Raw genomic sequence first — 23,686 nt, forward strand, 5'->3', positions numbered from 1 at the left:
ATAGACCCTTCATGAAAATGATGTTTTCAAGCGAGCATGACTTAGAGTATTACTTGGTCCTCATAGAACACAAGGTGCCGAGCTGCCACTCCATCAAGCAGTGTCCCATGGGTCACCCGATGCCGTCAAAATTCTTCTCGGAGGAAAGCCTCTAAATCTGGACATTCAGGACCAGTATGGTGATATGCCGCCCCATCGCGGCGTTTAAAGCAGACGCCTGGAAGTGGTTACGTTACTCCCGAATCACCCCCGAGCCAACGTGAACTGCATAGACAGAGACGGTAACACGCCGCTTTGGCTGTCTACTTACTCGTCTTGCGATGAGATAACAGAGAGGCTCTTGGACGAAAAAGACATCGATATCAATTTTGTCTGGGGGCGCAGGAGACACTCGAGGCCATCTACATCATTGCACCACGCCGTGACCAGACTGAACACTGTGAGACTGGACACTGTGACTCTACAGCGACTACTTGCGGCACTAGGGATTGATGTAAATATTTGCATTGCAGACCCAGTCCCCGCTTTCCGCCGCTGCTACACACGGACGCGTCAATACGGTGGCGATGCTGTTGAAGGTGGGGGGCGTGGAAATTAATGGACGGGGATTCACAGATCCACCCATTTGTCGAGCGGCCGCACGAGGCCACCTTAAGGTGGTCAGACTCTTAGTGCAACAAGGCAAACATCTGAATATCAATGAAAGGACGATCACATCCTACGACACGGCGCTTTCCATTGCCGCCCGTTATGGTGAGTTGGAGATGGTGCGAGTTCTGCTTCGTCACCACCAAATTGATCCCAACCTCAAGAATCGGTGGCTCGAGGTCCCTTTGATATTGGCAGCCAAGGGTGGGCATCTTTCGATTGTCAATGAATTATGATGTGATCGCATACAGAAAGGTGGCAGTCTGAGGAGATCTCTGGATTCCGCAAGGAATGACTGCATCCGGAGGGCCATTCGTAGCAGGATAGAAGACCACAACACTCGTCAAACGTTTTGGATGCCGTCACTGAGAAGAATTGGTCGTCTCTAAGATCGAGCGACATCCGCTTTGGGGAGCTCTCGTAATACAATGCGAAAATTGCTGCATTCAACGTCAGCTGATAGCAGTACTTGGAATCGATTGATCTGCATTCCCACGGTTCGAATGGTTGGCAGTCACAATAACGCCACGTTGAAGTTCAACGAGCTCTACTTGATGTATATCAACCAATTCATCTGATATAGACTTGTAGACTGTCATTGGGAGATAGTTTCTACAGTATTTTGCACCGAGGCTTCATATTCTGCTTATTTCCGCATAAGACTTAGTGTTGTGATATGAGGCTGGTGCAGGCCAGGAATCAAGCCGCACCATCGGAATTAATTCCCGCATTGTCTATACGAAGAACCAAGTTGATTGAAAATCAACTTGATCTTCTAATTGTATATATAGCCCCAGTTATTCCCTCTGGTACAATAAACAATCAAACATTCTGAATTACAACAGGCTATGAGCCCGGGAGCAAACTCTCGGGTGCCGTCTCTACTCATCTGAGAATCAACTTGACCCTCTTGGTTATATATCTACCCCACTTTCCGAAGCAACAACATGTCTACTCTGGTTCACGACTCGCCCGATTGAGTCGTCACGGCCATTGAGCCTCTGACAGGAAGTGACAACTTCGCAACCTGGAAACGTCTCATGACCTCGTACCTGAAAGCTAGACAGGTCTGGGATGTTGTGTCGGGCGACCTTCAGCGTCCCGACTGCCTGTTCAAGTATGCCAAACCAATTACGGCAGACATCCACCCCTTGGTGGAGCCCCACCTCAACGGGGCGGTGAGGCAGCGAGCCATTGAAGCGCGCCTTGAAGTGGAGGTCCAGGCATTCGAGCGCCACCGTGAATGGTCGCGCCGCGAAGCCGAGGCCTACCACACCATCTTCCGGTACCTGTCCCCCCATATCAGCATTCATGTCGCGGGACTCGAGACATCCCGGGACCTCTGGAATGAACTCGAAGAACGGTACCGGCGGATGGAACTCGCCACATTTTGCGAGCTGTTCGCCCAGCTTCGCGAAACCACTGGCGAGCGCTGCGGCAGCGCGCGCGAATTTGTTGATCGAGTACGATTGCTCGTACATCGATTGAATGCTATCGTGCCGGGATCCATTGGCGATCGAACGCACATTGCGATCTTATTGACGCAGATCGGACCGGAATACATTTTAGTTGTGGATGCGATCCAGAATGACAAGGATCCGGTGAATCCGACCACGATCGGAAATCGCCTGTCTAATGCTGAGCAGACGGTTCGGAGAAAAGAAGCTCCAACACCCTTGCAGGCAGCATCTGGCCCGTCCGTCAATACGGTGCAGCAGTCTGCCAAGAAATGCAACTATTGCAAGAAGCGCGGCCATGTGGTCGCGCAGTGCTGGAAGAAACAGCGAGAAAGACAGTCGTCTAGGGACCATGCCCTGAAGACTGAACGGAGTGTTTCCGGCTCACCAAGAAATGATTTACAAAATATACCATCAAGCCAGAGAGAAGATCGGCGGGGCCCGCCGGCTTCCAAGAGACCGAGGATCAATATCGTGAGGGCGAGGGTGACGACCCTTTATACCCACGCACCGCAACCCCGGTGGATCCTGGACTCGGCCGCCACCAGCCACATCTGCTGGGATCGGAACTGCTTCAGCAGTTTGCGGCCCCACTGCGAGATGCTGGACACGGCGGGCGATCCAGTGGAAGCCGAAGGGATTGGTACGGTGAAGCTCACGCTCCGGGGGAAGTTCAACCAACCCCTGGTGTTAAAGAATGTATACTTCGCGCCACGCGTCGGGATGAACCTGATCAGCGTGCCGAAGCTGTTACGAGACCGCTACTCGGTGGTGGCGCACCCACAGAATGTCTTTGTGCAACGCCGAGGACGGACCGTGGGGAGCGCCTACCATGCGGAGGAGGATCTGCTGATTCTGCGGTGCCATGTGAGCAGAAGATCTCGAGAGCGAGTCCAACTGGCGAGAGCGCCGGCGACCCATGGCCATGCAGATTCCCTGGAACCGCAGGCGGTGGCCATGGACGTCGACGACCCTCAGGAGTCAAGTGACGCAGAATGCGCAACGTCAACCTCTGAACTCGGTGGTGAAGCTGCGATACTCGATGAAGATGCGTGCAAAGGAGTGGACCAGGCCTCCGAAGCGTTGTGGCACGCTCGGATGGGACATCTGAACCGGGGCGACTTAAGGGCGGTCCTCTGGCAGACCGGCACTCCGTACCGACCGCTGACGCAGGCGCAGCTGCTGGCAACGCCGCAGTGCCCAGCGTGTATGTCGGGTAAGCAGCATCAGAAGAGGAACTCCCGCGCAAGACGGCCACGTCTGCATTCAACGAGAATTTTCGAATTGATCCACTCGGACATCATGGAGATGCCGATTGCCAAAGATAACTCCAGGTACGTGATCACCTTTACTGACGATTATTCTCGTGGCTCGTGGGCATATGCCATGAGATGGAAGCATGAAGCACTCCAGAAGTTCCGACATTTTGAGGCCTGGGTGCACCGACAGTTCGGCGCCCAGATCAAGAGGTTCCTCACCGACAACGGGAGAGAATACCTGCCGATCGGAACACACCTCGAAATCCAGGAAGTTGAGTTTGACACCTCGCCGCCATACTGCAAGGGACAGAATGGACTGGCGGAACGCACGAATCGTACTATCCGGGAGGGGATTAACATGCTCCTGTCTGATGCGAACCTTCCTCCTTCCTGGTGGACCGACCTTGTGGACACGGTGGTCTATCTGAAGCTGCGCGCTCCAGCATCGATTTTACAGAAGAAGACACCGTTTGAAATACTATACGGAAAGCCGCCCTCGCTGTCGCATCTGCGACGCATTGGCTCCCGTGCCTGGGTATTGATCCCGAAAGAGCATCGAGCGAAACTCGGACCCCGGTCATCCGAATGCCGATTGCTGGGGTACTCTGAACCGAACCAGTACAAGCTGTATGAAAACCATTCAGGGAAGACAGTCTTTTCCCGTGATGTCGAGTTCGATGAGAGGACCCCAGTGGCGCCACTCATCGAGGTGGAAACAGGCAACGACCTCCCGGACAATGCTCCTCCATCAACTGTCTTTCCACCACTACCCTCATCAGCTAGCGGGCTGCCAACACCACCTCTATCGCCGAATTCCTCAAACGAGGAAGAGAAAACGCCATCTGGGCGTGTGGAAGAAACACCGTCCGTGGTCAACCCAAGCCAACAGGAAGCCGGCCTAACACCGGACCTGGGGTATTCGATCTATGGTCGTAGAAGGCGACCCTCACGCCGACTGTTGGAATCTCTCGACAAGGTGTATGCAGCAGGTACGCTGAATCCCACAGCGAAGAGTGTTGACCCATCCACGTTTCAAGAAGCCGTATCCGGCCCGAATCAACTACAATGGTGGGCCGCCATCCAGAAAGAATACGTGTCTCTTCTCGAGCACGGAACATGGGAAAAGGTTCTGCGAGAAAACGTACCAGCCGGAGATCATGTGATTGGCTGCAAATGGGTCTTCAAGACCAAAGCCAACGGAACGCGCAAAGCGCGGCTGGTCATCAAAGGCTACCGGCAGAAACATGGTATCGACTATCACGAAACGTTTGCTGCCGTATCTCGAATGGACTCGATGCGCTGCGTTGTCGCCAGCGCAGTGTTGCGCGGATGGAAACTCCACCAATTCGATGCTGTCACTGCATTCCTCCATGGCGACGTCGACTCATCTATTTACATGGAGTTGCCCGAGGGCTTTGAGGAGCCAGGGTACGTGTGCCGGCTGCGCCGCTCGCTATACGGGCTGAAGCAGGCCCCGCGGATTTGGTACCAATGCGTCCACCGCGTCCTGGCCGCTCATGGCTTCACCATGGCACAATCGGACAACTGCGTGTTCTACGAATCCGATTGCGTGATCTGTGTCTATGTCGATGACTTTCTCATTGCGGCAGCAAACTCGCAGGAAATCAAACAAGTGCAACGAGCATTGGAAACAGAATTCCGACTGAATGATCTTGGAACCCCACGTTCATTCCTCGGAATCCAATTCGACTACCATGCCGACGGAGGCGTTTCCATTCACCAACACCAGTACATCCAAAAGGTTCTCTCTGACTTTGGCATGGAAACCTGTCAGGCGAAGACTACCCCGATGAATCCCAAGCAAATCCTGAATCATCGTCCAGACGAGGAATCTCCGGACGAGGAAGCAAAAGCTCGTTATGCCACTGGCATTGGTTCGTTGATGTATCTGATGGTTAGCACGCGGCCGGATATTGCGTTTGCGCTGGGCATGTTGAGTCGCTTCACGGCTCAGCCGCAATCGCACCACCAAGTCGCTTTGCTGCGATTGCTTCGCTACATCAAAGCCACGCAATCCGATCGTATTACCTACCGCAGTGGGCAGCTGATCGGGTATACGGACGCCGACTTTGGTGGCTCTGTCGTCACTGACGGTGCATACTCGACGTCTGGCTATGTATTCCAGCTTGCAGGTGCACCAGTTTCCTGGTCGTCCAAGAGACAGGGGGAAGTAGCCACGTCTACGACACACGCGGAATAAATTGGACAGTATAATGCCATTCTGCATCTGCAATGGCTCCGCACCTTTCTGGCTGAAACACAACTGTATCGGTCTCCGGTCACCAACATCATGGCTGACAACCAGTCCGCCATTGCTCTTTCTCGCAACCCGGAATTCCACAAACGGACGAAGCATTTCAACGTGAAATTTCACTATCAGCGAGCCGTGCTGGATACAGGTGAGATTGGGCTTCAATATGTTCCGACTGAGGAACAGGCCGCATATGGTCTCACCAAGCCATTAGGGCCCACGTCCTTTGCCAAGTTTTGTAGTCTCTTAGGCATCGACTCCTCAGAAACTCCAAAGCAAATGCATGACAGCACAGACGCTCTTTCCACTTTCTTTCCCCACGAAGGTTTTTTGCGTGGTTTTACCGAGGCCTGCCTGCTCAGCTTAAATCCAGTATTGTCATTGCCAGCAATGCGATTCTGAGGGGGGATGTTGTGATCTGAGGCTGGTGCAGATCAGGAACCAAGCCGAACCATCGGAATTAATCCCGAGGTGCCCATACGAAGAATCAAGTTGATTTCCAATCAACTTGATCTTCTCGTTGTATATATAGTCTCATGTTTCCCTCTGAATAAATACAACAATTCATACCTCTGAACTACAGCAAATCTAGCAGTGTCACGCCTGCCCCACTCGACTCCGCTTGACCTCCGGCCCACATTTGGGAAACCATGGGCGCGGCAGACCGTGCCAGTTGGCTAGGACAGATAGAGAGACAGGGCCAGGCGCCTTGATATGGATGTAGGGGAGACCGACCTCCGTCGCAGAAGGCCTCGTGTGGACCTGCAAGATGACGATAATCTCGAGGAAAACCGTGAGCCACCCCCTGAAGTCAAACCACTCATCGACATATTTCCGGGCGTCTCCGCCGCCCTTCAACTCGCGTCCTCGAGAGGAAGTTGAAGGCGACTGAACTCATACGCTTTAAAGAGAAGTCAGTCACCGAGCTAGATCAGGAGGACAAGGTCTTCAAAATGACCGAGTCGGGAGGCACAGTAGGCTTCAAGAAGGGAGCGGCATCGCTTAAAGACTGGGGCCCCAACCATCATACATGGACGAGCTGCTTCCTTACATATCTAGCCGTCATAGGATATCTCTTTAGCGAGAAACATCCAAAGGCAGTCCCCAACCTACTCATGTTCATGAGGCAGATCCTGGACTTCGCTCAAACCTATCAGTGGTCAGAAGCAGTACTGCCGCTCGCCCTCAACTTCTACCAATACATTCCGGATAAGGGAGAGCTGTCGACAGAGAACAACCTTATCACAGCCCCATTTCGCGAAAAATATCTCCGTCATAATCTTACCCTGCCTGCGAAGCCACCAGCAAACCCTTCAGCCTGACCTCGCCAAACAAGGTCTACTAGGTCTTCGAATAACGAGACCGAGGTGTGCGACAAGTTCAGCACCATAGGATGTTTCTGGGAAGGCTGCAAGAGACGTCATGAGTGCACAGCATGCGGTCTAAGCGAGCATGGCACCTCCTCTTGCCGAAAGAAGACATAACAAATGGACCCTACCGTTAGGGAACACACTGCAGAGGCCGATAGGAGCTCCAATCTCTTACCACTAAGCCTAATACCGCAGGACCAACCGACCAGGCCAAACACTGCTGTCCTATACCCCGTCTTCAACCCAGAGCTCCCAAAGTTACAGTTCTCCCCGTCACCACTATATGCAAAAGGCTGGAGCAACCTCCTTCGCCACTATCCAGGAGATCTCGGGTCTACCATCGCTGGCATTCTAACCTACGGTGTCCAGATCGGCTATCGGGGCAAGAAGCAGCTTTGTCATTCCTCCAGCCATCACATTCACGAACCCGGCATGATCACGGCTAAACTAGCAGAGGATCTCAGCCTCGGTCGCATTAGATTGGCCTCTGGGCCCCCCTTCATTTCGCCGCTTGGGTTGGTCACTAAACACGATGGGGGATAGCGCCGCATCCATGATCTATCCTGGCCCCCTGGACAGGGCCTTAACCAGGGCATACCGGACTCCTGGTCAGCTATCGAATACATGACAATCGATGACATATACGAGCAGGTCATACAGGCTGGCCTAGGTTGCACAGTCATCGAGAGGGACATTAAGGACGCCTTCCGAATAGTCCCCGTTGCCGAGGATAACCAGCACCTCCTTGCCTTCCAGTGGAACGATTCTACTTATGTCGAATGCTGTCTCCCCTTTGGCCTCGCAACGGCACCCTTTCTCTTCAACATCTTCGCCGAGGCTCTCCATTGGATACCCCAATGCCCCCTCCCTACATCCTATATCAATCATTACCTAGACGACTTCGTCGCAATTACTCAGTCCCCCTTAGTGTCCGACCCTACGGGTCCCTTTGACGAGGTTTGCAACAGAGTCACCGACTACCTACGTATCCCTCGCAATACTAAAAAGGACCAGCAAGGGACCTGTGTTATAGTCCTAGGTATCCAGATCGACTCTATTGCAATGGAAGCCCGCCTGCCGCTAGAAAGGTTGTGCCGCGCCACATTGGACGCCGCAGCTGTCCTAAACGCAGCGATTCTCTCACTCCAGCGAATAGAGCGTCTCACAGGCTTATTAGCCTTCTGTTCAAGATTTGTCCGGCTTGGAAGGAGAAGGCTACAGTCTCTATACACCTTCCAAGCCGCTTTCCCACATGGGAGAAGCGCGCGCCGCCGTATCCCTTACGAGGTACGTGACAATTTTGAATGGTGGAGGGACTCCTTGTCTCTCTTCAACGGCGTACTCCTGATTGACCCCTGCCGCCGCACCATCACGCATCTCTACACAGATGCCTCTAGTATAGGCCAGGGGCTCTTCGTATTCCCGTCCAAGTCTACATCAGACTGCTGGCTGGCCCATTGTCACCAGCTTCATCCAAACAATGCTGCCTCGTTGGCCCTTGCTCAAGACGCACATGCGCACATCAATACCAACGAAGTAGACGCCATTCTACAAGGCTTCCTACTCTTCAGGCACCATTGGCTTCATCATACTCTCGTTATCCACACGGATAGCTCCACAGCGCATATAGGACTGAGTAAAGGCTTCCTTCATGGTCCGCCCAACGCACCTCTGAAGAGCCTACTTATCCTAGCGGCGGCGAGAGACATCCAAATTGTGCCACACTGGCTCCTTTCCGAGGAAAACACACTAGCAGATGCACTCTCCCGTAATAATTTTCAAGAGGTTGCTAACATTTGTCCCCACTGGCAGGACCTCTCGGTATATTGAACCGCCCCCGTGGTTCTCTTCACGAACTCCTCAGCTCAATGCAGGCCACCTAAAACTGCTCTGGAGCGGCCTCAGCGCCAACACGCGTTCCGTCTACCTCTCCGTTCAACGAAGTTACGAAAAGCACTGCGCGTTACAAAATTTATCGGCATGGCCAGCCTCAAGACACTCGTTAAGCTCCTGGCTAACTTCACGACTTGGGAATTTAAACCAAAAGGCCGTCAAGCCCGACACCGCACTCTCTGAGCTTACCATATTGACAACAAGCACTTTCGACGTCGTATAGACGGCGCGATAAGACTCAACCCCATTACTAAATTTCGGGTCAGAAAACCAATTTCGCGTGATACTATTACGAAGCTATCCGCAGGCCTAGCCACACACCCGTCACAGTACTTGGAGATGACAGCAAACCTTCTGGACGACTTTAATTTCGCAACCGCCTGTCGGATAGCAATTGCTGGGTTCCTCCGCTTTGGAGAGTTCACTTACAAGAAAGAAGACTTCGGCACGCGCTCCGACGTCAGATTCTCGTCCTCGTTAGATCATGCGCAACTCACACTCAAGCGGAGTAAGACGGACCGCCGCCACGAAGGAGTACAGAGTGTTCTTGCAAAAACAGGAGACGAAGCGTGCCCGGTAGACGCGCTTCAGAAGCTACTACTTCTCGACCCGAAAGGGCCCGATGCCCCGTTATTTTTCTTCCACCGAAAACCATTCAGTCGCAACCATTTCCTCTCTACCTTATCTACTAAAGCTAAGAGCACTCGGGATACAGACGGACGGCTACTCAGGCCACAGCTTTCGGAAGGGTTCGGCTCAACATGCGCACGATAGTGGGATCCTCGACGACCAGATCCAGGTACTCGGGAGATGGACCTCGGAGGGCATTTCAGGGCGTATTTTACGACGAACGCGTCAGTTTTGTACAAGCTCAATCACCAGTTCCAGACAGGCTCGCCGGCTCCGCTATCTCTACTGCTTCCGCCACCGTCCCCTCCACCATCCTGGTTTGGCCCGGGTCATTTGGGCTCTATCTGACGTTACGGTCTAATGCGTTCCGTTTAAGACCGCAGCGACAGGTGACCCGTTACGGCCAAGCCATACTCTTCTTGTCCCTCTTGACTGTGCGAGGTCACCAATAAATATATATATATGGACTACCCCTCTTCTGTAAATAATCCTTCAACCAATCTGACAATCACTTGTTTCAACAAGGAGTCCCACAACCGACAAAAGTAACACATATTATTGATATTCGCAAATATTCATGAATATTCATGAATGATCGTATTCCTTTCGGAGCCCTAATGATAGCCTGTGGCCAAAAATGTTACTGGTTGGATCCCGTGTTATTCTCACCCAATCACGGTATTGTTGGGATTACCTCGCGTCAAAGCTTGCTCACGCATGGTTCTGGTGGGCTTTCAAGTTGCGAGTTGGTAATTGTGTTAGTTTCAAGCAACACATCTGAGGTTCAAGAACAGGCATGCACTTCATTTTTTTTGGCAGCTATCGGCCTTGGTAGGTCACATCCAGATTTGCTCCTCGCAGGATAGGCTAACTGCTCGCTTTACGCTTTTTAGTTTGCGCCATATAGTCCCTGCGTCAGCCGCTGCCGGGGTGTTGACAAATAGGAGCGGAGACTGTGAGGACGTGGGGGTGGAGCTGGTGGTGGAGCCCAATGTGGTGAAGCCCATCCAATTTCAGCTACAACGAAACCATACGATTTATTTTCCTTTTTGTTTTGGCGGAAAATAGTGAAAGAAGTAGGCAAGTTCGTATGGGAAGCTGTTGTGGCTATCCTGATACAAAGGAGGCGCGACTTACTGATGGGTACAGTATGGCAGGGATGGCAGCGAGGGGTACCAAGACCCTAAATAAGACTTCGAGTCTTAATTTTTGGAGCGGGCATTATTAGCAAGAGAAATTACTTGGCTGCCAAGAGGCATTGCTCCAAGGGACATTACCTTTGCTTGGCGAATTGGCACAATTGGCACCCCAGTCCAGTGGTTAGCCGATTCCGTGACTTAAGATTTACCTTGAAGTGAATTCAACCTTGTAAGGTCCATTCTGTACATTATCTCTAATTTATCCCTAACTTATTGTATCGTGTTTGCCTAATCGGTGGAATTTTGCGTCTGAAGCGCACTATTCTGGATTAGTACCTACACGTCCTGCAGTATTGTATCCTTCACATTCTCTCTTTGTCTACAAGGATTATACTAACTAATGCAATCTACGTACGGAGCCCTTCAATGCCCACATGTTAGCCCCGGAATACGAAAATACCGTAGCCCTTCCTTCCCTGTGGCCTACCAGTGATAAGCCATGGCGCCAACACCTCTCGGGTCTTGGGGCCCACACAGACTCTTGGCGTTCTTGTGCTTGTCCCGTTCTTGGCCACACTCCGCCCGGTTTAGCAAATCGACTATTTCTAGGCAAAGGCTCGGCTCCTTTTCCTCTTCTGCGGAGAACCCCGTCTAATCTCTGTTCTCTCTTTTCCCCTTAATTACTCCTCCACATTTTCATTTCGCTATACCATAAAGATTTTGTGGTACTCCCAACATTCTAGACTAGTCCTTGTTTTATTTCTAGTTCTATCTTCTTATTGCTTGAAAGCCGTGTCTGAACAGTCCGCCAACCATTTCTTGGCATCATGACGGAAAACAATATTGCCCCCTCTAGAACGCAGCCTGCGACTCTGCCTGCACCTGTCACTGAGTCACGGAGCCAAGCAACTGCTACCCCAGCCGCCGCGACCGCCGTAGTCAACAGCCCCTCTATGAACGGTCCCGGCGAGCAGCTGCCTTGTCAGTGGGTTGGATGTACTGAAAAGTCTCCTAATGCTGAGGCTCTATATGTAAAATCATCATGATCGTCAAATAGATCATCCCTGAAACGCTACTAAACTGTCCACACAGGAGCATGTCTGCGAACGCCACATTGGCCGTAAGAGCACCGACAACCTTAACCTCACTTGCCAATGGGGTACCTGCAATACCACTGCTGTAAAGCGGGACCACATCACCTCGCACATCCGAGTGCATGTACCGCTCAAGCCTCACAGGTGTGAGTTCTGCGGCAAGGCGTTCAAACGCCCCCAGGATCTGAAGAAGCATGTCAAGACCCATGCCGACGACTCCGAGATTCGGTCCCCCGCACTGGGCATGAAGTACCCTGAAATGATGTTTTCTCAAAATCCTAGGGGGTATGCTGCTGCCACCCATTACTTCGAGAGCCCCATCAATGGCGTGAATGGTCAATATGCACACACTGCTCCCCAATACTATCAACCACACCCTCCACCTCAGGCCGCCAACTCGCATTCCCATGGAAATCTGTACTATGACCTGAGCCAGGGCCAAGATGGAAATCATGCTTACGACCGTAAGCGGGGCTACGATGCGTTGAACGAGTTCTTTGGCGATTTGAAGCGCCGCCAGTTCGACCATAACTCCTACGCTGCGGTTGGTCAGCGTCTTCTCAGCTTGCAGGCTCTTCATGGCCATGTACCCGAATACCAGCAAATGGCTGTATCTGTCGCGGTCGGTAGCGGCGGTTACAGCGCCAGTGGCTTCCAGGCTCCTGGTTACCACCTTCCCCCCTTGTCCAATGTCCGGACCAAGAATGATCTGCTCAACATCGATCAATTTCTGGAACAGATGCAGAACACTATTTACGAGAGCAACGAGAATATGGCTGCTGCTGGAGTTGCCCAGCCTGGCGCTCATTACGTGCATGGTGGTATGAACTACCGAGCCACTCACTGTCCTCCCACTCAGCTCACTTCAAGGCACGTCACTGCAACCACCTCTGCCCCTATAATGGCTGCCCAGACTCGCTTCCCCTCCGTCGGCACTCCGGCTTTGACCCCGCCTTCCAGTGCTCAGTCATACATCTCACAACACTCTCCCATCTCCATACACCGTGCCCACCGGGTGTCTCCTCACTATGAGAGTGGCGCGGGTATGTACCCGCGTCTGCCATCGGCCAGTGTCGCCGACAGCATGACCACGGGATATCCGACCGCGTCATGTGCCGCACCTTCGTCTACTCTGAGCGGTGCGTATGACCATGATGACCGTCGCCGCTACACTGGCGGTACCCTGCAACGCGCCCGGCCAGCCGAGCGAGCTGCTACCGAGGACCGCATGGACATCTCGCAAGGCAGCAAAGATGGCGAGCGTACCCCTACCAAGGAGCGTCCCGCCATGCACATATCAGAGAGCCTTATTGAGCCCGCCCTGTCCGGTGCCTCACCCAATCCCGACCAGAAGGCTACCCAGCGTACCACTCAAGCTGCCACTGAAGTCGCCGAATGGGATGTTAATGTTGCGTGGGTTGGGAAAGTCCGTTTGCTTGAAACCCTTCGCCGATTGGTCTCTGAGCTCTTGCAGGCCGGTGGCCAGACTGGTGAAGCACAGAGCACCTCGGTATCTCCCATACCGGGACTCGATGCTATGGAGGGAGTCGACACTGCCGGTGCCGCTTCTGAGCAACCTAAGGACGAGCCTACTAAGGTTGAGAGTGCTGTCTTTTATCCTACGTTACGAGGGTTGGATGAGGATGGGGACTCTAAAATGCCTGGCGACGATGCCTAAATCCTCTTCCTATATTTTTGGGCTCCCATTAACGCTGTAACGGCATTTGTTTACTGTCTCACTCCCCCTTTAAAGGTTTCTCTTGTTCTCTAGGACTGTGTTGAATTTCATTCGTGATCAATAAGTAATGTCTATCTTTTTTTATCTTATAATTATGTGGCGCCCAATGCCAGATTTGGTCTCTTGTTGGCCAGGAGGAACATAATGGAACCCAAAACAGAGTATGTGGTGAAGCTCCCGCCAGCGGTGTGTTACACAATGAAGACCCTGGCCCTTCCACCAATACAGCTGAGGCTGAAGAAGACGGACAGCAAGTTGCCGCTATCAGCACAGATTGCACTCAAGCTTAGTTTATCCAGCCTTTCTTATGCGAAGCCGGTATGTTGATGTTGCCACCTGTGGATGTAACTGACACGTGCACTAACATATAATATTCCTACGATAGGCGCTCAATATTGGTCATGCTAATAGGTGTCCTTCAACGATTGCCACCAACAGAGCACGTACGAGACATGATGAGCCGAGGAGTCTATAAATACGTCCTCTACCCCCAACAATTAGCTCTACAATTTAATCACTCTAGTTAGTTACGCAAAGTCGAGCATGCCTTGTTTCTGAGGCACTTGATAAGTCCTTCCACTTTGACCCAGTACTGAAATTTCCACCGTTCTGACATTTAGAATATATCGTGGACAATGCAAGTCAGACCGTGTCTGGCTGAGGATAGTTGCTGCTCTCACCCGCGCGTGGGAAGCTTTTCACCATCGGAGAGCGATCTCGTTAATGATGTTGATGAAGTATATATCATCCTGATCAGCTCGGCGGCCTGTACAGACCACCAATCATGTTTCCGACCTGAAGTATGCGGAAGGCGCGTATCTATCTCATCCTAAAGCAGCGCTTCCGCTCGCACCCCGCCTACATTGATATTGTCGAGCTCTTCCACGAGGCCACCTGGCAGACGGATCTGGGTCAGCTTGTGACCTCATCACCGCACCCGAGGACATCGTCAACCTCGACAACTTTTCTATGAAGTACATGTTCATCGTGACCTACAAGACAGCCTACTGCAGCTTCTACTTGCCTGTCGCTCTGGCCCTTCTATACCTGCAGCTGGCTACCGAGGAAAACCTCAAGCAGGCCCTCAACATCCTAATTTCTCTGAGCCAATACTTCCAGATCTAGGATGACTACTCGACAACTTCGGTGACCCATCTGTCATTGGCAAGATCGGGAACGATATTCAGGACAACAAGTGCTCTTAGCTCGTCAACCAGGCCATCCAGCGTTGCACTCCCGAGCAGCGCCAGCTCCTGGATGCTTCCTACGGCCGCAAGGGCGCTGCTGAGGCCAAGGTTCAGGCCCTTTTCAACGAGCTTGAGCTGGAGAAGGTGTACAAGGAGTACGAGGAGAGGGTTGTTGGCGAGCTGCGCGAGAAGATTGCGGCCGCCAATGAGTGAGTCTATGGGTCTGAAGAAGGAAATATTCGAGGCTTTCCTTGGGAAGATTTACAAGCGCACCAAATAGAGGATCATGCTCCGTTGTGTGTTTAGAAGAATATCCGTCGTTCGACTGGATCGTGACGATTTGAGATTATACAACGCCTACGCACAAAGCTGAACATGTCCGTTGATAAATGGTCTTTTCTTTCTCGTATTGACTTGGGTTTATTTTTCATTTCGGGTACATTTTGTCAAATTTAGTAATAACATTTGAATCAAAATAAGATAGACCTTTATTACAACAGGTCCTGTCCGTGGACAAGAAAAGCTAACAATGCCAGGAACCAATATGTCTATCTACAAATGAGGAGCATTCAATGCCATCACACAAAGCAGCCCCGAAACCAATCCCGCACAAGGCAAAGTCAAGACCCAGCCACCAAAGATAAAGCCAAGCTGCTTCCAATTGACGGCGCCAAGATCGTAGTTCATGAGAGCGACGCCCATAGAGGCACCAGTCAAGCACTGCGTCGTGGAAACGGGCAAGCCAAGCCTTGAAGCCAACATCACAGTGATAGCTGCTCCAAGCTCAACACTGAAGCCACGCGTGGGGGACATCTGGGTGATCTTGTTTCCCAGCGCACGAACGATATGGTACCCGTAAAACCAGAATCCAAGACCGAGCAGCAGACCAGCAACAACCAAGAACCAGACCGGGGTTGGTGTCTTAGTGTCGACAAATCCAGCGTTGAATGTGCTGTACACAGCAGACCAGGGACCAACAGCATTGGCCACATCATTCGAGCCGTGTGCAATTGACATCATCATAGCCGACACGACCTGGCAGTATGTCCAGAGATGTTCGACGCGGTCATCATACCGGTTGGCACGTGCGTGGATTGCCCGCAGCTCAGGCGAGTCGTGTGAAACCACATCACGCGTTACGCCCTGAAGGAGAATGTACTTGAGATAACCATATGCCTTCTGGGGGTTTGTCCAGGGGAGGTGTCGGACAGGATCGATGAAACGTTCAGTTGGTTCGAGATGCTTCTTCCGTGGCTGGCTTTGCGGTGTGATCTTCTCCTCGTCATCCCCTTTGTGTGACGGACTGGACATTGCTGTAATCTCCGGCGTGGGCACGACAGAGTCTGCATTTGATGTGAACTTTTCCTTGTGTTCATCGTTGTGCCCGGCTTGCACTTCCCCGTAGGCATCCTCATAGTAGTTGACCACGACCTCATCGCTTTTTCCCGGGAAGTATAGCGGTGGATTTTCTGTGAGCAGAAGGGGGCCGAGAGGGAGGTGATAGAACTTGACGCGGGGATCGTTTCGGATGAGACGGCGGATGAAATATGGCCTGAAGAAGACATAGGCAATGATGAGACAACCGACGAACACACCCACAATGATGCCGGCTGCTTTGCCAGCCCCGAACTCTTCCAATGAGGGTGCTGTGGGGGCTTCGATGACGATAAAGAGGGCGAGGATAGCTCCCGTAAATGCAAGGTAGACTGGGATCATACGCATGCCGCATTTGAATGAATCTTGACGTTCAAGGACACTGTACTTGAGAGTACCGAATATTATAGCCGAGAACGCAGCTGCCACGAGAGGGGCAATACCCCAAGATGCAGCAACCTGGGAGACACTGCCATCTGACCAGCCCCAGTTGATAGAAGCCTGGGAGGCAAAACCAACACCAACGAGGGCACCGACGATAGTCTGCGTTGTCGAAACAGGCCAGCCCATGCGAGTGGCGACCATCAACCATGTAGCGCTGCCAATTTCTGCACAGCCCATAGCCAACATGAGCGCACCAGGCTTGCCCTCGAAGCGGTCGATGTCGATGATGCCGTTCTTGATTGTATCGGTGACTCGTTTGCCCATGGCTACTGCGCCGATGAACTCGGTGAATATAGCCAGGACACCGGCCGTGGCCATGTTGAGCGTTCGGGCTGCGACGGAAGTGGCATAAGCGTTGGCGACATCGTTGGCACCGTTACCGAAGGCACTGAACACGAAAGCGATGGTGGTAATGGCCAAAATCCAGTCATACTTCGCGGTTACTAGCGATGCCATGGCGAAGAAGGGCTTGGCTGTCTTGACTACACAACAAGGAAAAACTGAAGAATGAAAAAAGGAATTGATATTGGCAAGTCTACCAATGTCCAGATTTTATGGTGCCATTATACGAACTGCAAGCTCGCCACGACATTGCCAAGTGCGGGATTCATGTTGAGTTTGCCCTGCCCATTCCAGTCGTAGCCCATAATACAGAATTAATTGACAGCGTGTACTTGATATCCAACGGTCATTGGTTGAGCCAAAGGCGACTTTCTCTCATGACCAAGGACAGGTGCAAGTTGGAGCCAAGCCTTGTGAGCGGACGCCAAGAGCAAACAAAGCACGTCTTCTGGCGATGATATACTATTTATGGATCACCTAGCCCAGTCATTTTGGGTATATTTGCACGTTCCTGGGTGCTGGCCTGCGATTGCATGTTTAATAGAGCTTGAACTGGGTTCGAGGTGGGCGCCAAGAACCTTGGAAGTCTAGGTTTCTCGGCGGACGCACAGACTACCCTTGGCATCATGTCACTGCTGGTTGCAAATTTCTGGGCAGCTGTGCAGCCGTGTGGTTTGCAGGAAGACTTTTCACTACGGGATATTGGCATTGTGAATTGGGATCTGAAATAGTCCAAACAGAAAATACCCCAAAACATATCAAGATCAGTGACGTCGAGTCTTGGCCCTCTGAGCGGGAACTGTTGCCACAAAGCAATCACTAGGCTGACAAGAAGCATCGCCCCATGTTTTCTCAGGTGTTCTGACTGAGCGAAGTAACCTGATTCTGATGGTTGCCACCTTGACTGTTCTATGATTATACTTCGAAACAGTGTCCTATACGTGGAGTGAGGGAATCAAGTCCTTGGAATTAGCTGGACGGTTGGAGGTATGATCCCGAAAGACTGCGCTATTCCAAATGAGATGCTAATATATCATGTCTCCACGTGGATATCATGATTCTTTTCTCTCAACATGTCTCTCATGGAAAGGAATAGCACGGAAGCAATGAACTATACGTACTCGGCCCTATATTGATAGTATTGGCACCGGAATGCAAAATACTCACCCCCTCTCGATTCCGCTCTGGTTGATGACGCAGCGCGTCTCAGACCTTGGGACCCGCAGACTCTTTCTTGGCCCGGTCTCCTTTGTCTTGTCTTGTCACGCCTCCGCTCGGCTTAGCAAAGCGGCTACTTCTGGACAAAATCTCGACTCTTTCCCCCCTCTATTTCTTCTTGCAGAGAAGAACTACCAAAATTTTCCCTTTGTTCTTTCTCTTTACTTTCCTTTTCTCTCTTATTTAGACACATCTCCCCACCTCCCCCCTTCTCCCGCCCTATACGTATACAATTGGGTAACAAATTATTGTTTCCCCTCTGCTTAAGTGCTTGTATATCATTTCTGATCGTCACACGGTTGGACGTTGTTTCATTCCAACTGTTCATACCCGAAAATCGTGCCTAGGCTTTCCGCCAACGCCCAGATCCATTTCTTGACATCATGGCGGAAAGCAAGATTGCCTCGACCACGCCGCTAGCCACTATTCCTGCGCCCATCGCTGGCAGTGAACAAGCCGGCCCCCTTAAGACAGATGCCACCGCTGCTGTCAACAGTTCTTCTATTAACGGCGCCGGCGAGCAGCTGCCCTGTCAATGGGCCGGCTGCACTGAAAAGTCTCCTACCGCCGAGGCCCTCCACGTAAGCTTGTCGCCCGAGATCAACGGCGCGGAAAGATGCTAAGGGCCGCCATACAGAGGCATGTCTGCGACCGCCATGTTGGCCGCAAGAGCACTAACAACCTCAACTTGACTTGCCAATGGGGTACCTGCAATACCACCACTGTCAAGCGTAATCATATCACCTCCCACATTCTTGTTCATGTACCCCTCAAACCCCACAAGTGCGATTTCTGCGGCAGGGCCTTCAAGCGTCCCCAGGATCGGAAGAAGCATGTCCAGACCCACGCTGACAATTCAGAGATCCGGTCTCCTGAATCCGGCATAAAGCACCCCGATATGATGTTCCCGCGAAGCTCGACAGGTTAGTCAGGTCTCCTTAAGTCTGTTCTGCGCGCTCTCGCCGCTTGGCATCGCGTTACTCCCTTGGATGATGTCGCATCGTTTGCCCCTATTAGGTCACATGGACCTAGTGGATCACCGGTGCTCACCGCTCAAGTTCATCAAATCCCTAAAGTTGGACCATTGACTAATAACTATAGCGTTTAGGTTATGCTGCCGCTACTCACTACTTTGAGAGCCCTCTCAATGCCGTCAATGGCGGATATACACATGGAGCACCGCAGTACTACCAGCCACACAATCACCTTCATCCCGCAAACCCGCATTCCTACGGTAAATTATGCTCTGCCTTGGACCATGGACAAGATGGAAGCCATAACTACGGCCGAAAGCGTGGCTACGATGCACTGAACGAGTTCTTTGGCGACTTGAAGCGCCGCCAGTTCGACCCTAACTCCTATGCTGCGGTCGGCCAGCGTCTGCTGGGACTGCAGACTTTTCAGCTTCCCATTTTGAATGGCCGTTTGAGTGAATACGAGCATATGCCTGCGTCTGTCGCGGTCGGCTACGGCGGCGGTTACAGACCCAGTGGTTCCCAGGCTCCTGGCTATCACCTTCCTCCTATGTCCAGTGTTCGGACTAAGAACGACCTGATCAACATCGATCAGTTCCTCGAGCAAATGCAGAACACCATTTACGACAGTTCTGAGAACATAGCTGCTGCTGGTGGCACCCAGACCGGTGCTCACTACATACTCGGTGGCATGAACTACCGTGCTATCCACTCTCCTCCGCTCCAGCTCCCGGCAAGCCACGTCACTGCGAGCTCCCAGGCCGCCCCCATGATGGCCGCTTCGGCCTCCCCGTTCGTCCGTACCTCTGCTCTGACCCCACCTCCCAGCGCACAGTCATATACCTCGCAACGCTCTCCGATCTCCATGCATCACGTCCAGCGCGTGTCACCCCCTCACGAGAGCGGCGGTGGCATGTACCCTTGTCTGCCGTCGGCCACTGTCGCCGACAAGATTCCTACAGACTACCCGACCGCGCCAAGTAGAGCACTGCCATCCGCCCTGGGCGGAGCACACGACCACAACGACCGTCGCTGCTACACCGGCGGCACCCTGCAACGCGCCCAACCGGCCAAGCGAGCTGCTACCAAGAGCTACATGGGTATTCTGCAGGATAGCAAGTATGACGGTAAACGCTCTTCCATCAAGGTGCATCTCGCTCTCCACATCTCGGGGAGCTTGCCCGTTCGGCACCCTAGCACTTCACCCGAGCCCAACCTGGAAGCAGCCCAGCGGGATGTCAGTGTCGCCTGGGTGGAGAAGGTTCGTCTCCTTGAAAACTTGCGTCGCCTCGTCTCCGAGCTGTTGGAGGCTGGCAGCTTCAATGCAGGGATTAGAGGACAGAGCTCCTCTGCCTCTACTTCTCCGACCCCAGAACTCGATTTCATGGACGGTGTTGAGACAGGGACTGCGTGTGTCTCTACCGAGCAGACCAAGGAGGAGCCCTTCAGGCGTAAAAGCGAGGCAGTCTTATATCCCATGTTACGTGATGTATGAGGACTGGGCCTCCAAAATGCCTCGCGCTGATGCATAAATCTTAGTCCTGTTCTTGGTGACTTCGAGTTGCCGTGACGAGCCTTTATTGCCTCTCTTTATTCTATATTCTTTTACACACATATTTGTCTTTGTTCTCCAAGGCCTTGCTCAACTTTCAACCGTGATGAATCGCTGATTTTTATCTTTTGTCTTCCTTTCTTTGGGGTGAACATCTTCACGGAGAAGATTATTCTATAAAGCTTGGTAGATTCCCACGAAAGTGCCGCAAACTAGGTGATCAATCCTCACAATCGAGCAACGCTGAGCAGCATTCGTCGCCATTCTGTCCTTGGTATACCGACTTGGAGAAAATGTTGTTATCAGGGGCGATTCCACAAAGCGAGCAACAGAACACGCTTATTCCCGTGCAACCTGAAGCAAGTGAACAGACCGTCACTTTCGATGATACGCACGAACTCTGCTGCAACTTTGCACAGCACAGGGCGATTAAACAGCCTGCTTCTGTCAACAGGTCTGGAACGGAGTTTATCTAGAATGACATGTCTCGACTTCTTTCTCGGTCCTCAACATACTCGTCGCAGCGCGACCAGGGCGGGTTTGGTGGTCCTCATGCTCTACACACGGGCCATTCGATCAATCCAGCTTTCAACCATTGTGAATTTCGGCCCATGATCTCTTGGTTCGCATATGCGCCAGCTCAGATCGCTTGAAAACGCATCTGCTGAGGTCGTCTTCTGGTTACTTCGACCATGCTGCAAACTTCCCCTCATACTAGGCTTCGCCAGCCCCACAAATTATCAACGGTCCCTGTCTATGGTTGCTTAAAAAGCCGCAGGTTTACAGTTCAAATACGCATGATACCGAGCCCTGCCAAGTCTTCCGACAAGTTCCTAGTCTAATTCACGGAGCGCAGGAACACATCATTTCGAGCATCAGGGCTTTTCCAGTCAGCAGCGCCCAGTTCGAATGCATTCTTTTGGTTTGGAAAACTCGTTTCAAACTTTTCAAACTTTTCATGTCATCTGGTAAGTCATTCGGGAGAAGGACCCCATGTTTCTGGGTACCTGGCTGCCAACGCGGTTTATCGCGTCGCGACAATCTCCAGCGCTTACTTTAAACCCCAGGAAACGTGAGGGATGCAACCCCTATGTGGCCATATTGGATAACACAGATTTTGCCTATGCGCCCGGATTCTGTGGGTAATTGACGCTAGAAGGATGGCCACCTTGTGACGGTGGCTTTAAAGTCCCCTCTGCTGATCGATGTGGTCAGCTTTGCATGGCCATTTGGCTGGCAGATGAGACGCGGGAAGACTACAGCAACCATCAAATGGGTGGTTTATGGTTATATGCAAACTGTATAAGAGGCCAGGCAATGCTGTCCAGATTGAATAACTCTGAAAGTCTAATGCCAGGCACGATATGATCCAATGATAACGGTTTTGGTTGTCCGCATGATACAACATTTCTCTCAAAGCTAAGCTGCAAAATGACGTCCAGATACGGACATTCAGCCAGCGTTGGTCGGGGAGTCGGTGATGAGAGGAATGGTGAGCGCGTCAGACATATCCCTGCAGGACATTTAAATTTGAGCCTATCGTTCACTATATTAACATATGACAGAAATCCGTGACCAAGATTGTATGGGTTCCAGAATGGTAATATCAAACTCTAAATAACTAAAAACTAGTTAACTAACTATGAAATTAACAATTTTGTAGGACATGCTGACGAAGAGTAATATGCACTTTCATCTGAGGTGTCTGATATTGTTGTCGTAAAATATCGTTGCCATAAGATATTCTGGGTAAATACCCAGAAATCCACATGCAAATCCACCATATTTCTGACAACATACATAAAAATCTTTTTTGTAGGAGACTCCCATGAAGCCCGGGAGACATCTCATGATTAAGAAGACCTATAGTGGGAAATAACCGAATAAAGTAGAACATAATTTGATGACCGAAGGGCTCTTATCGCTTATTGCACCACAAGGCCACACATTAGAAGGCTGCGGGGACATGAGCCTAGTCATCTTGACTTATAACCGAAATGTTGCTTCAACATGTTGGTGTATGAGTTTAGACACAGTTTTCAACAAGTTTCAATTGAAGACAGACCCTGATTTCTTTCAACCTTACTGACAACGAAAGGATGTCAGTGACAACACATCCGAGAGGTCTATATATAACTCCACTCCTCCACCACCCTTCACTCTGCGAGATGGAAAAATGATAACCCAATACTCGAACACAGATTGCTCGAGGCCAGGAAGTTTTTTTCTACACTAGAAAATTAGTAATTCTCTATTGGACTAACTATAATATTGATACTAACTAAGCCTATCTGGTCATACTCCTAGATTAATACTTAATTTACTTAATATACTAGTTATGTGTAGAACTGCTTGATACTACAACTAAACATACGACTGTACTTTTGCATAATTCCTGTTTGCACTTTTTGTGGAACTCCCGGTTCTCACCGCGTCTCTCGCGGTTCCATTACAAGGTCTATAAATAAGGCACAAACAGGTTGTCGGCGCAGTAACACCGGCATACCGGAGGATTTATTAATCCTACATGTGTTTTGTAATCTATGTTATGTAATTGAGGCTCCATATAAATTGTGTAGAGAGCCGATACAGAAATACAGAGAGTTGAATACCATTGATTGGACCCCTACATTTATGACAGAAATCTGTCGGTACGACAACGTATGGTCAAAAACAGATATATTGGAATCTCTAACTAAAATGACAAAACCCGCGTTTTCAACAATCTGGGCGGACATAGATGACTAACTGTAATATGCACTTTTGTATGGTATGCTTGGTACCAGTTGTCACATGATTTTCTGGGTATTATACCTTGTTTCCACCCATGTATTCAATCTTAGTATTCGACACTATAGCATAATATGCGGGAAGATGGAATTTCAAATCTTCAAATATGGTCTGAAGATGGTTGCTGGTCTCATTGGGTGTAGTGTATGCTGCAATTGATACTTCAAGCCTCAGAAACCAATACTCCATGATTCAAATGCGGACCGCAGTCTTCGATAAAGCTTGTGCCTTGGAGCTCAAAACGCATACCACCACGATTTTCTTTCTCATATGTGAGCCAATCAAGTGTCTGTTAGATTGTGGCC

General features: G+C 51.2%; 8 protein-coding genes across 8 annotated transcripts; 6 read left to right on the forward strand and 2 right to left on the reverse strand.

The window, feature by feature from the left end:
- Positions 1-6,350: 6,350 nt before the first annotated feature.
- Positions 6,351-6,958, forward strand: N7471_013728 (uncharacterized protein; the record flags this gene model as incomplete). Its single annotated transcript, XM_057286446.1, has 2 exons — positions 6,351-6,429; positions 6,546-6,958. The coding sequence occupies 2 exons, from the start codon at positions 6,351-6,353 to the stop codon at positions 6,956-6,958; spliced, it is 492 nt and encodes a 163-aa protein (XP_057128925.1).
- Positions 6,959-7,123: 165 nt separating this feature from the next.
- On the forward strand, positions 7,124-7,549 carry N7471_013729 (uncharacterized protein; the record flags this gene model as incomplete). Its single annotated transcript, XM_057286447.1, has 1 exon — positions 7,124-7,549. One exon carries the CDS (start codon positions 7,124-7,126, stop codon positions 7,547-7,549), a length of 426 nt encoding a protein of 141 aa, XP_057128926.1.
- Positions 7,550-7,630: 81 nt separating this feature from the next.
- N7471_013730 (uncharacterized protein) lies at positions 7,631-8,836 on the forward strand (the record flags this gene model as incomplete). Its single annotated transcript, XM_057286448.1, has 1 exon — positions 7,631-8,836. One exon carries the CDS (start codon positions 7,631-7,633, stop codon positions 8,834-8,836), a length of 1,206 nt encoding a protein of 401 aa, XP_057128927.1.
- A 402-nt stretch (positions 8,837-9,238) lies between these two features.
- Positions 9,239-9,673, forward strand: N7471_013731 (uncharacterized protein; the record flags this gene model as incomplete). The annotated part of the gene is made up of 1 exon (XM_057286449.1): positions 9,239-9,673. The coding sequence occupies one exon, from the start codon at positions 9,239-9,241 to the stop codon at positions 9,671-9,673; it is 435 nt and encodes a 144-aa protein (XP_057128928.1).
- Positions 9,674-11,495: 1,822 nt separating this feature from the next.
- On the forward strand, positions 11,496-13,440 carry N7471_013732 (C2H2-type zinc finger protein; the record flags this gene model as incomplete). The annotated part of the gene is made up of 2 exons (XM_057286450.1): positions 11,496-11,699; positions 11,761-13,440. The coding sequence occupies 2 exons, from the start codon at positions 11,496-11,498 to the stop codon at positions 13,438-13,440; spliced, it is 1,884 nt and encodes a 627-aa protein (XP_057128929.1).
- Positions 13,441-14,630: 1,190 nt separating this feature from the next.
- N7471_013733 (uncharacterized protein) lies at positions 14,631-14,975 on the reverse strand (the record flags this gene model as incomplete). The annotated part of the gene is made up of 2 exons (XM_057286451.1): positions 14,631-14,910; positions 14,953-14,975. The coding sequence occupies 2 exons, from the start codon at positions 14,973-14,975 to the stop codon at positions 14,631-14,633; spliced, it is 303 nt and encodes a 100-aa protein (XP_057128930.1).
- Positions 14,976-15,239: 264 nt separating this feature from the next.
- N7471_013734 (inorganic phosphate transporter) lies at positions 15,240-16,961 on the reverse strand (the record flags this gene model as incomplete). The annotated part of the gene is made up of 1 exon (XM_057286452.1): positions 15,240-16,961. The coding sequence occupies one exon, from the start codon at positions 16,959-16,961 to the stop codon at positions 15,240-15,242; it is 1,722 nt and encodes a 573-aa protein (XP_057128931.1).
- Positions 16,962-18,448: 1,487 nt separating this feature from the next.
- N7471_013735 (C2H2-type zinc finger protein) lies at positions 18,449-20,534 on the forward strand (the record flags this gene model as incomplete). Its single annotated transcript, XM_057286453.1, has 3 exons — positions 18,449-18,646; positions 18,703-18,988; positions 19,174-20,534. 3 exons carry the CDS (start codon positions 18,449-18,451, stop codon positions 20,532-20,534), a joined length of 1,845 nt encoding a protein of 614 aa, XP_057128932.1.
- Positions 20,535-23,686: the final 3,152 nt, after the last annotated feature.

Source organism: Penicillium samsonianum (assembly GCF_028829775.1).
Source record: "Penicillium samsonianum strain IBT 33392 chromosome Unknown utg000010l_segment0_segment0, whole genome shotgun sequence".
NCBI classification, from domain to species: Eukaryota; Fungi; Ascomycota; class Eurotiomycetes; order Eurotiales; family Aspergillaceae; genus Penicillium; species Penicillium samsonianum.